Here is a 12,866-nt window from a genome sequence, read left to right as displayed (position 1 = left end):
TGAAACAGTTTTCCGTTTAATGAGGTTCAATGGATTCGTTCTTTTTGTTTGTTTGTTTGTCGCTTTGTTTTTCCCCAGTTTTTTTAAAGGGCTATTCAAAGTGAACGGGAAACGATTTCGTTTTTAAATTTATTTTTGTTGGAGATGTAGAATGTAGACTTACCGCTGTTTATTGTATTTGATTCGGCATCGGTTACGTCGGTTCGTGATCGCTTCAGTGGCTGACCGCTAGATATTGAGCTGGCTTCTTCGTGACTAGAACTTAGTTCCAGTCGTTCCTGTTTGATTTGAAGATTTCGTCGATTTTCCTCATCTAAACTACTGCCTAACGGACTAGCACTGGATGGTCGTTTGGTTGAGCTATCCTCTTCTGTAAAAAGTGAAATGGGAAAAGCTTATGAAACATGTCGCGAATGTGAAGGCCGTTGAGCAATGAACATTTAAATAAGATTCGGACACTTTAATGGGAACTGAAATGATTCTCTGACACCTTAACAAACATTTCGGGCTTATTAAGCGACCTGCAACGATCTACTACTTCGAATCATTAACCGACCAAAAATCGCAATTTCACTTGCTTCGCTCCTGTTAGAGTCACTTAATTTAGTTCGTTCTAATAAAGGCAACTCTGCATCAATGAATTAGAGACTTCACTCGCTTCGCTCGAAAGAAACTTCGCTCTTTTAACGTTCGATTTTCGATTATTAACCACGACTAACCGAAATGTTCGCATTAAAATGTCTGAATAAACTAAAAAAAATTTTTTTTTTTAAACTTGACTCACCATCAGCTAATCGTTTTGGTGTACTGGAAGCGCCATCGCCAATTAACAGCTCTGACGGACTTGTTGGTAGTGGTGAATGAACCCTTGACCCCGAAGGCTTTCTAGCTGATATTGGAGCTGATATCGACGGTCGTCGGTTCACTAGTCCCAATGGCCGACCATCATCTGGATCTCGTTCACTTGAACCAGCTGAATGATAAGGAAAAGAAAACGTTAGAAAACTAAATGAAGTAAAAGTGATGCAACGGTATGAATGGTTGATGCATCACACACATATACGCTGAATAGACGGTTACCTTGTGAAAAACATTGTCCATAATTTTCTTTGTTGCACTGTAACACTTTGTGTTGTATAAATTTTACGATATCCGATAATGCAAATGTTTTTTGACATGACCCGCATGTTAGTATATCCTGTGTCACTTCTGGTTGTTCGGTTGTATCAGAATCTGCTGTAAACAAACAAAAATTTATTTTTACTTTTGTGGAATGAATAATTTTGTAAAAAAAAATTAAATTCTTGGACGGACAGAGAAAGAGAGGGAGACGTGCTACAGAAGGACTCTCGAATTTTATCCTCAAATATTTTCCAACCGACGAACAAAACAAAACCTCCATCTCCAGACGAATCAAATATCTTTACTGGATTTCTCTGTGCGCCCTTCCCAACAAGTACGTAGTTTAACTGGGAACAGAACGGAAACCGAAACGAAACTGTGTGTAACTACGTCGTCTATTTTCATCTCAATATCTTTTCCCGTCTCCATTCAGAAACATTCTACAACTACCGTTTGGCCGTTAGTGTCACGAACGGAAGGGTGTTTCTCATGCCTTCAAGGGGCAATAAAATATCCATGTGAAACATTTGGACTTTATTTGCTGAAGGCATTAAAGTGACTATTCGGTTAAATAAATCGTCTCGATCACGTGGTACACACAGGCGGGATGGGAATTCCGACTAATATTTTGTACAATTTTAGATTGTTTCTGCTCCAATTCCCATTGTTTTTATGGTTTTGATGGTAAAAATAATTGATTTCGGGGGTGGAATGGAGTAAGAGATAGGAATTTATGTTGTGCAAAGGTGGGATGCGAGTTAACTGGCAGTTGATGCAATAAAATTGATTCATCTGATTTGATTAGAGAAATATTAAGGGACGGTCAGTGGAGGATGCATGAGTAGTGTAAATCCCTGCTCGTAAATCTCTGCTATAAAATCCCATAAGAACTGTCAAGTTACGATCGCTACGAGAAGTTACACCCAGGGCGCCGATTCTCGTGAATTTAAGAATTCGTAACTTCACAGTTGTCACCTTAAAAGTTACGAATCGTATGAACCACTCTTAGCTTTAAGGTGACGTCTGTCAAGTTACGAATTCTTAAATTCACGAGAATCGTCGCCCTGTGTGTAAATTCTCGTAGCGATCGTAACTTTTTCGTAACTTGACAGTTCTTATTGGATTTTAATCACGCAACTGCCAAGTTACGAATATTTATCGTTACGAACGCATGAGAATCGAGGCCCTGGGCGACGATTCTCGTAACTCCAAATATTCGTAACTTGACAGTTACGTGTATAAAATCCCATAACAACTGCCAAGTTACGAACGGCATAACCGTGGATTTACATAGCAACGTAAAAGTGACAGATGCAATGTTTTTTAAATACTGCAACCCGAAATTTCATTCATAAAATTAAAATTATGAATGAAATTTCGAGTTGCCGTATGAGAAAATTTTTGCTTCTGTCACTTTTACGTTGCTATGTAAATCCACAGTAAGAATCTACGCTCTGTACTTGTGTCTATAAAAAATTGGCGCACAATTTGAAAACATTTTAGCCCAGGAAATCTGATTGATTGCTTGTCGTAGCAAGCATTTTACAGGGAAATAATGCTTAGTTTCCTCTTACCCAAAAAGTACTCCGTGTGAGAGACAAAATTGAATTTTTTCATTTTTTCTTTGTTTATTTGACAGTTTGCTCTCTCACGGCGCTCTAACGGCTCTCTCACGGCGTACTTTTTTTAAGTGGAATGGGCACTTAAGAGGGACGACGTGATAACGTGAACATCGATTATTTCGATTGAACAAAAATTCATCCGACGTAATACCGTAAGCGTTACAAAAGACTACAATTTCGTTAATGGACTACACACTATTCAATTGATTTGTAACTGAAATTTTAAATTATCGCAGGACTCGTCACAAAAAAAATGGTTTTCTTTCTCTGCTCTGGAAAAAACGCCATAAGCGCTACACATCACGGTTAATACCCACACTTATATGTTCACCCAGAGAGACCGCTTGATGAGAATCATTTGTCCATATTTTATTGTTATATGGTGATAATATCGAACAACCAACACCCCCGCCCACACACCGCACACATTAAATCAAACGGTACAATTCGAACTGAAAATGCTACGGATTAACACCCCCCAAAAATGTATGTCGTTATGTGTATGGATGCTTGGTCGTCGGATATATATTTATAATATTAAATGTAACGCTTTTTCACTGTTGAATGGCATGAGAGTAATTTTATATGTTTTGTAACTAGCGTATCGGTAATTAGTTTGAGTAGAGAAAAAAAATGAATTTTTACTTTATTGAATTAATGGAGTTCGATGTATTACATTTTGCGACATAAAAATATATCAAAGCGAAATAGCCGCTCATTTATTTTAAGTTCTTTTTTTGTTTAGTTGTTGTTGTCGTTGCTGTTGTAGCTGTTGAACATAATATTTTATTTCAAAGAGGTGAATATGAATGTGGATTTAAAGAAAGAGTTTAATTTATTATAAAACTCATATTACGTTTGCGACAAATCAAAGAGAGGTAAAATAGCATTTAATATCTGAGGAAGGTACGAGTGTGTATTATATGCATATATGCGACAAAACACTGTAATTACTTATGAAAAATAATTGCAAATCCCCTTCGATTCAATACCATTTTATATATACAATGCACAACCGACAGTCAGATTGTTACATGAACACACAGAGAGAAATGTTGGATCTTTCAAAAATCTGTTCAGTTATCTCGCTTCGCTCGTAAGGAAAAGTTGACTGGTGCTTAACAAATTTACTTTTATTGCCTTGCCCCAAACGAAGGCTGAGTCTTAGACATCTGTTCCCAACAACTACAACAAAGGTAAGCGATGAACCTAGACAAATTGATCATTTATTTATTCGGGAAGCTTCGAAAAGTTTTAAAAGAAAGCTAATATCTCACGGTAGAGACCTTCAATCAATTTAAACCTCCACATTCGTCTCTGTATTGTAATTGTGTATTAGTGTGTGCTCGTAAGCGATCGTTTTGTTATATTTAAAATAATTTTCAAACCTAAACTTAAAACATTATTATAATTGTTTGAAATTGTGAATAATTTTCTTTGAATATATCATGCATTAAAACATGGAATAAAAGTGAAGAAAAAAAAAACATTTTGTGTTTTTTTGCCGTGTGTGTACCGTATGGAACAGCCGAATGGAAATTATCAATCGTATATCGTGTATGTACTTGAACGAAAAAAAAAGAGAATTGGAATATGCTTCGACGATATGGTTTTGTTTTCGAAAATTGTTTTGACATTTCCATTGTTTTATGTAGTGTTTGAAGATGTTGTTTGACGTACCGACATGAGTTTCTTACCATAATGATTGCCATGTCGAAGGTCTTTGAAGGTCTTTGAAATGGGAATGGAACTAACTATTTTATCGTTTACCAATCTGTTCGAACATAGAGTTAGGTATGGTGAAAGAATTTGTACCTCGGGTACGGTTCAAAAATCTTTTATCGGCTTAAGGTGATTCACGAGTCTGGTGAGTCTTATTTTCTGACCACAGGAATGAATAACATTGTCTTGATACCTTACTAAATAATATTTGTCCTTAGCCACCTAATGAATCTGTTAAAGGTCTGTCATTTCTTTCATCCCGCAGTTCCTCGCCTAATCTTTTAGTTATCGCAACAAAATCTATTACTTCATTCGTACAATCTTGTTAATGAATATTAGATTACGACACCGTTTGGAACTTTTGCTAAGTAAGAGGTTTTCAACCCGAGCCGAAGGAATGGGCTTCTCATTAGTAAATAGTTAAATGTACAAATGGGACATGTCATATTATAGCGATTTATAAGAAAAATGAAATTCTCAGTTTCAAATAGATGGCCGATGTCAATAGAAGTTTTATTGTAGTTTAAAACAGAAATCATCGTCGACCTTTTGGAATCGAAGCTGAATGAATTAAATTTCATTTTTTTTATAATTCGCTTATAATGTCACATGTGTCATTTGTACATTTAACTATTCACTTAAAGTAGAAGCACTGTACGGCTGCTCCGTTGATGGAACTATTCTCCATAGATTTAAAGAAAATCTTCTACTTCACCAGATTTTAACCACATTCAATCAAATCTTTTACTTCACTAGATTTAACAAAATTCAATTTTCTAAAGAAAACAAACTGTTCATACATCTACTAATCCATGTAGCATATTACTAAATCTACAAAATCTATTACTTCATTCGGATAATCTTGTTAAAATGAATATTACGACATCGTTTGGAAGTTTTGCCAAATGTGAGGTTTTTAACCCGAACCGAAGGCATGGGCTCCATTCACACAAGACACTCACCGAAAATGAGTTTCAACGCTTATGTCAATCAAGTAATGACTCATTTTCCGGGAGTGCGGTTAGTGCAGCACCACCTAAAACTTTTCATTACACGTTTACATTAGCGAAAAAAATCGTTTTTGCAGGGCTTCGCAAGTCCAATAAACTACGCCCTTGTAAGGGGTTTGACTAGCCAGTTTGCATCCCTCGTCTACGGCTCGAGCTACAAACGACACACTAGTGAAAATAAAACTCTTCAAGCCAGTACTATTACTGTAGGTATATGGTAGCCGACCAATCACTATTGTCGGAACTTTGAGTAGCTCTACCAGTTGTAGGTGTTAGTCACAAGTTCCCCAACGTGTTTGAAACATGTTATCGATTGATTTAACCTTTCCACTGAGGCGTCCAAAATAACCCGTAAAAAACACACACTCGTCGCCGATGGCCTTCGTTACATTTCCAGGCGACTCATATGTTCATTTCACCATGAAAAGGACATCGAAGTTTGTTCAATCAAACAAAGAAATGGCAGGCAGGAAAAAAAGAGATTTTCCTTTTATTTGTGTAATATCAATCGAAGCATATAAACATACATCGAACAACAGAGCAAAACACATGTACTTTCTGTGGCATTGTCGACCAAAAATTAATTCCCTTATCTCTAATCCGTAGATTTGATTATTTATTTATACAATCGATGGAGTGTGGAGTGTGTGTGTGGAGTGAGAGTGTCGGTTGGTTCATAATAAAATATATTTCTGCGGAAAATGTTTCCCCGGTTTTATGATGGTTCGACAAAGTTTTCCTCTGTGTTGTTTGTGTGGCATATTTATTATATGGGTTTTTGGTGGCACTATCGCTGGTAATTTGGTAATTTGATAAGTGGACTGCTTTGGGGAATTTAATATACCATAAAGGTTATAGTGTCAACTTTATCAGCTTTTTTTTCGTTGTTATGCCTCGACAACAATTGTCATAAGGATTAACATTTGGAAATTAGTTTTTTTGTTTCGGTTACAAACAGCTATGGTTAGATTTGATGTTTTCCATATTAAACGCCTTCTCGCTATACGAATTCATTCCGTTAACGGCATATGGAAACCCTCGATACTCACATTCCATTCATCAATGCACATCGAAATGCAAAGACTTTTCGTTCGCTTAAAATCCTTGACCACATTTAGTTCGATTGAGGGGGTGAATTTAGAACGAAAAACTGCCAGAAATTGACTCCTACTATAAGAACACACCGTTAATGGTTCCAACAACAAAGGAATTCAGTTCGGTATGTGTATTTTGGTTGTCCTTTATTAAGGGTAAATATTGGTGCGTCCCTTTGCACATACACGACTATTGTATTGTAGTTGGATCGGTCGTTTTGTGTCCATATCAATTTTTGAAACACATTTAATAATTCGGGCGTAGTCATTGGTGTATTGAGTCCGCACATAATGCATGCTTCATGCATCTGCTTTCATTTGTTCGGGTTTTGTGTGTACAATGGGAGAGAAGGGAAAGTTTGCTGCAGGAATATTCATCGATGGAAGAAATTTTCTGATTTCGCTGCAAAACATCAATTGTTTCGCTTGAATGGTTAAATGCAGAAGTTAAATCTGGTGAAGTAAAAGATCTATCGAAAATACTTCTATCAACAGATAGGATAAAGCGTGCAGTACTTCTTCTTTAAGTGACTAGTTAAATGTACAAGTGGGACATGTCACATTATAGCGATTTATAAGACAAATGAAATTCTCAGTTTCAAATACATTGACGATGTCAATAGAAGTTTTATGATTGTTCAAAACAGAAATCATCGTCGGAATATTCAAACCGGAACTAAATCAATTAAATTTCATTTTTCTTATAATACGCTATAATGCCACATGTCCAATTCGTACATTTAACTATTTACTGAAAGTGGAAGTACTGTACGGTTTATCCTTACAGTTGATGGAACTATTCTCAATAGATTGAAAGAAAATCTTCTACTTCACTAGATTTAACAACATTAAATGCTAAAGAAAATTACGAAACTGTTCATACATCTACTCATCAATGTAGCATATTACTAACTCATCTACCACATCGTCCAGCCAGACGTTTCTATCCATAAGCCATTTCAATTTCTAATTGAATTGTTGACATCATTTCGATTCATTACCGCACACAGACAAAGTCCTTTTCCACCCTTCATTTCAACAACAACAAACAACGGAAAAAAGAGAGACTGCAAAGATAATCCTAACACCGCGTTACCAACGTGAGATTATAAACCATTTCGCATAAAGTATTTAAAATTCAATCTGCTTGAGCAGAAATAATCTTTCTGTTCAACCGGATTTTATTCGGAATTTATTTGAATAATGTGAGACAAGGTACCCACATTTATACACACACCGAATGGCAATGGCCAACCGCTTACTAATTAAGTTAATTAAAAAGTTCAACGAAAAAAAAAGACAAAAACAAATTTGTATGACACAAGACTCATACAGAAAAAAGCATCAAATTTTTGGGGGGAAAGCAACGATGGTTATAACACAATGTAGACAATACATTACATTGTCTGCAACATCATAAAACAAACCGTAAATACAACAAGATATCTAAACGGTAATACAGGTGAAAAAGTAATCTTTTTCTCTCTCTCCACTGCTGTGTAACATGGACACTACACCATATCATAAGTCACCATATCTACCACATATACCTCTGCATAATCCACGTCTCGCCTCATACGGAATGTGAAAATAAAAAAAAAAACACGAAAGAAATTCAATAAATGCATGGGCGTTTCCATCCCCTTAACCATGCGCATCTGGATGACCAATGGTCAAACATATAAGGCGTGTACCGGTGACCACTTTCCTATACGAATGTCCTGTAAACCACCTCCCTTTTGGTCCTGTTTCGGAATGCTTTGAACGGTTGTTGTATATAGAAGTGACCAATGTCTGTGCGGTGTGTGTATAGTATATGCAATCCACACGAAAGGTGTTTGGGTTTTTTTTCTTTCTGTGGATCGTCTTCGCTTTTAAAACAAAAGTAGAACGGAGAGATGTACACACCACAACGTGCATAAAAAAAACACACAGTTTTGTGACTGTAGAAACGGTGGGGTAGGTGTGTATAATGCTGATGTGTAGGACTCTTGTAATTCGGTTCGGGAAAAGTTTTTTTTTTCTTTTTTGGTGGAACGGGTGGAATGAGATACTTTTGCGATGAGGTTTTAAGGTACAGATAGAAAAGTTGTGAACTTTTCCGTTCGAGTAAAATAAAAGTCGATGAAAGTAACTTTAAGGTGAGCGCCGGTTTTTTTAAAAGATTTAATTGAATTTAGTGGCGACATGAAAAAAAAGTTGAAAAAGATTGTTTCTCTCCCAAAGAATATGCTGAAACAGGGGTTATTCGGAAGAATTTTCGGAGTTTTCAGAAATTTTCGGAATTTTCAGTACTTTTCGGAGTTTTTACAACTTTTCGGAGTTTTTACAACTTTTTAGGAGTTTTCAATACTTTTCGGAATTTTCAGTACTTTTCGGAGTTTTTACAACTTTTCGGAGTTTTTACAACTTTTCAGAGTTTTTACAACTTTTTAGAAGTTTTCAGAACTTTTTAGAAGTTTTCAGAACTTTTCGGAGTTTTTACAACTTTTCGGAGTTTTCATAATTTTTCGGAGTTTTCAGAACTTTTCGCAATTGTTCAGAATTAAAATTCCCTAAAAATAAGCCCTGCGCTGAGATTAAATTCACACTGCCGTTGTGTCTGGTATAAAAACCATCGTCGCATACACATACGATAATAGACCGTGTCTATCCAACTAACAGCGACAAAGAATAATAGAAAAATTTTCATCCCCTACAGCCAATTTCCTACCCATATTATTGACACATCCTAATCAAATTTATTAGTGGTCATGAATTTCATGTTTGTCAAACAGACTATGAACATGTGAAAGCCACACCATACATTATATCCACACACATTTCAAATTTATTTATGATTCTCATATTGGGTTTTATTTGGCTGTTGTTGTTGTCATATTCTCGAGTTTTTTTTCGATAAAATAACCAATTCCTCCTACTCTTAGAGGATAGCAACACACACACGACACACAAAAAAGTACACGAGATGTTCCCAAGTAATTTTCATGTTGGGTGATTTTTTTTTGCTGTGTGTTTTTTGCCTCTCGCCGTCCGTATATCGTTCAATATCACGAGAAATTGGTTGATTCGGATGTTCGTTTGTCCATTGATTTTGATGATATTGTTTTTTTCCCTCTGCGACCTATATTATAGACTTGAACTTCGCCGTACAGATATAGTTGTACCTCCACATAGATAGAGAGCCGCGACGAAAAGATCTTGGGAAAACCGCACACACATAATGTTATACACGGAAAAAATTGTGTACATTTATTGTCTTGTAATACCGCAAGAACGTAGCGGCGAGGGATTGGTTGAAGAAGAAGAAGAGCAAGGAGAGAGAGGACATCCATCGACATATAGATGTACAATTTTTGATAACAGAAATGTATAGAAACATTGATATTTTGTCGGTACGGCTTTGGCAATTTAGAACCAATTTTCTTTGGTAATAGAATCGGCATTTTCTGATTTTACCATATTTATAAGCGTATATCATAAAACTGGAAGATAGGAATCAGTGATGTGTGGGTGGGGTGGTGATGGTTATAAGGGAAAAATTGTTGATTTTTCATTTTTTTGTTGTTGTTGTTGTGGTGTATGTCTCCGATTCATTTTATTGTAATTTTTATGTGGCATAATGGAGAAACGACCGAAAATTTAGTGTGGATTGATGGATATAAGTGACGGAACACGAGCGGGGGGTTCAAAGTTGAGCGCTCGGTTTAATGAAGGGTAATTGAGGGAAAAGTTATGTTTTCATTTCATTTGGTATGCTTGCCGCGTCGTATGGGACTTTTGGTTCAGTCGTCGGTGTCATATGATTAGTTCACATTTTTTGAGGAAATTTTTTTGACGAATTTTTAAAGAGAAATTTTTGTACGAATTAGACATAATTTGGAAATTGGACAAGAATTTAAAACAAGGTAGACGCTAGTAGAGGCTCGAAAGCTTAAAAGCCTCTTATTCCCTTAGCACAGCACGGTGCAACATTGGTCAAATTATTATTCGACTAGAATCTACCCGAAGCTTGATTTATTACGCGCGTTTTGTTTGAAAGATTCGTACAACGCGAAGTTAGAAGTTATATAACCAATCAGACATTGAGCTTACAAAGCCTAGAGTAGCCCTACAAGGATCACATAATGATAGACTCAATCATTAGTCATGTGTTTCATAAAGAATTTTATTCTTTTTCTCCCAAGCAGGACCCAATATTCAGAATTAGTTAACTAAGTTTCACTAAAAAATTCACCAAATTTGAAGAAATTATAGTGTTTGGTAAATTTGGTAAAAATTTGTGAAATTTGGTGAATTTTTGAGTGAAATTTGGGGAACTTTAGTAAAAACTTTAGTTAAATTTGGTGACGTTTGATTGAATTTTAGTGAAATTTGAGATGAAATTTGTAAAAGTTTAGTTGAATTTGTAGCGAAATTTGGTGAAGTTTGATGAATGTTGATGAAATCTAGTGAGTTTTTGTGTGAAATTTGATGAAATTCAATAATTTGTGGAAGTTTAGTTAAAGTTGTAGTGAAATTTGGTGAAGTTTAGTGAAAATTATATTGAAACTTGGTCAATTTTGATGAAATTTGGGGTAATTCTTAGTGAAATTTGGTGAAATCTAGTTAAATTGTGTTAAGTTTGATGAAATTTAATATAATTTGTGGAAGTTTGATGAGTTTTAGTGAAATTTACTGAAAGTTTTATGGAAATTTGGTGAATTTTCGATGAAATTAGGAGAATTTTAGTGAAATTTGGTAAAAATTAGTAAAAATTTTATTGAAATTAAGTGAAGTTTGAGGAAATTTACTGAATTTTTGAGTGACATTTGATGACATTCAATATAATTGGTGAAATTTAGTTAAATTTCGTGAAAGTTTTAGTGAAATTTTGGTGAAGTTTAGTGAAAATTGGTGAAATTCTCAATATTATCCCCCCGCTGGTAAAATTAAGACCGAAGATTAGCACCTATAGACTCATCGGAAAAATTCGCTCAATGTGCTAAACGTATACACACAATACATTGTAACTGTTAGCAGTGCATTTAATACCTCAACAACACTGTTGTTCCGTTTTAGACTATATTAAGTTAAAACACAAAAAATTATTCATAGATAAAATTTGAAAACGTTTACCTCGCTCCACATTTTATTTGTTTAATAATATAAATTCTGTTTAACGTGTAGGAACGAACGAAAAAAAAAAAAGTAAAACTTCAGAGGTTTTTTTTGGGCGAATATTTTTTTTATGACCGCGTCGCCTGTTGATAAGAAAAACACTTTTTGTGTCCGCCTACGCAATAAAACATGTTGTCAAATATTTGTCATTTAAAAAGGTATGTGTTTTGTATGTTGATACTGATAATGATATGCGATAATGTACGGGAACAAAAATTGTTTCATTCATATATATATATATATATGAGCACCATACCAGTACTGTGCGGTATATCTAAATGATATTCATACACCACAGCTCACTCACTCTCTCCGCGTTATACTACTTTAGTACCTTATGAATTTAAGCTGTAAGCAAAGTTAGATTATTATTATAATTAAAATGACTCTATAAATGGCAGTTTTTTTCGGTATTGTGTGTGGACGTCGTATGTACATATGTACAGTCATAGAAAAGAGACTGGAAAAGCTATATTTGAATTATGATTAAAAGGTGGTTGAGCTATTTTAAATATTTATTTATAAATTCTTTTTTTTCGAAATAAGCATTCGTTGTTGTGTGTACGGACGGATGATGATGAAATCATATTGCTTTTTCATCCGAAAATGGTTTTAAATGTTATACACACAGCTCAGATCTCTCATCATCACAGGGCTTATTTTGAAGAGTTTTAATTCGGATAAATTCTTAAAGTCCGAATCATTCCGAAAAAATCTGAAAAGTCCGAATCATTCCGAAAAAATCTGAAAAGTCCGAATCATTCCGAAAAAATTCTAAAATGTACGAATCAATCCGAAAAAATTCTGAAAAGTCCTAATCATTCTGAAAAGTCCGAAATATTTCGAAAAAATCTGAAAAGTCCGAACCATTCCGAAAAAATCTGAAAAATGTCAGAATTTTTGCTGATTTTTTTCAGAATTTTTTCGGAATTACAATTCCATAAAACAAGCCCTGCATCCTCACAATCATCATACCTTCATCATATAAAACTTACACCAAACAATCGCGTCAAGTGAGTTAAAATTTATTAGTTTAATTGTTTTTCGCTTTACGTAAAATGATGAATAATGAATTAAGTCATAAATTTACGACCATTTCATTATTATAAATAATATAAAGTTGTTGAGACACTCGA

General features: G+C 34.9%; 1 protein-coding gene across 3 annotated transcripts in view; it reads right to left on the bottom strand.

Annotated features, from left to right (window-relative positions):
* Positions 1-12,866, bottom strand: part of LOC119075869 (B-cell lymphoma/leukemia 11A) — a 73,255-nt gene that overhangs the window by 22,933 nt on the left and 37,456 nt on the right. For 2 of the 3 annotated variants that reach the window (XM_037182430.1, XM_037182429.1), the window contains exons 2-4: positions 1,081-1,236; positions 785-973; positions 164-370 (exon numbers count right to left, since the gene is read on the bottom strand). In XM_037182430.1, coding sequence (XP_037038325.1) covers positions 164-370; positions 785-973; positions 1,081-1,236 — 552 coding nt within the window. The remainder of the gene's footprint in view (positions 1-163; positions 371-784; positions 974-1,080; positions 1,237-12,866) is intronic. The other variant, XM_037182431.1, reaches the window with a different exon arrangement.

The sequence above is a fragment of the Bradysia coprophila genome, unplaced genomic scaffold, assembly GCF_014529535.1.
Source record: "Bradysia coprophila strain Holo2 unplaced genomic scaffold, BU_Bcop_v1 contig_232, whole genome shotgun sequence".
NCBI classification, from domain to species: Eukaryota; Metazoa; Arthropoda; class Insecta; order Diptera; family Sciaridae; genus Bradysia; species Bradysia coprophila.
This window is presented reverse-complemented; position numbering and strand designations above follow the sequence as displayed.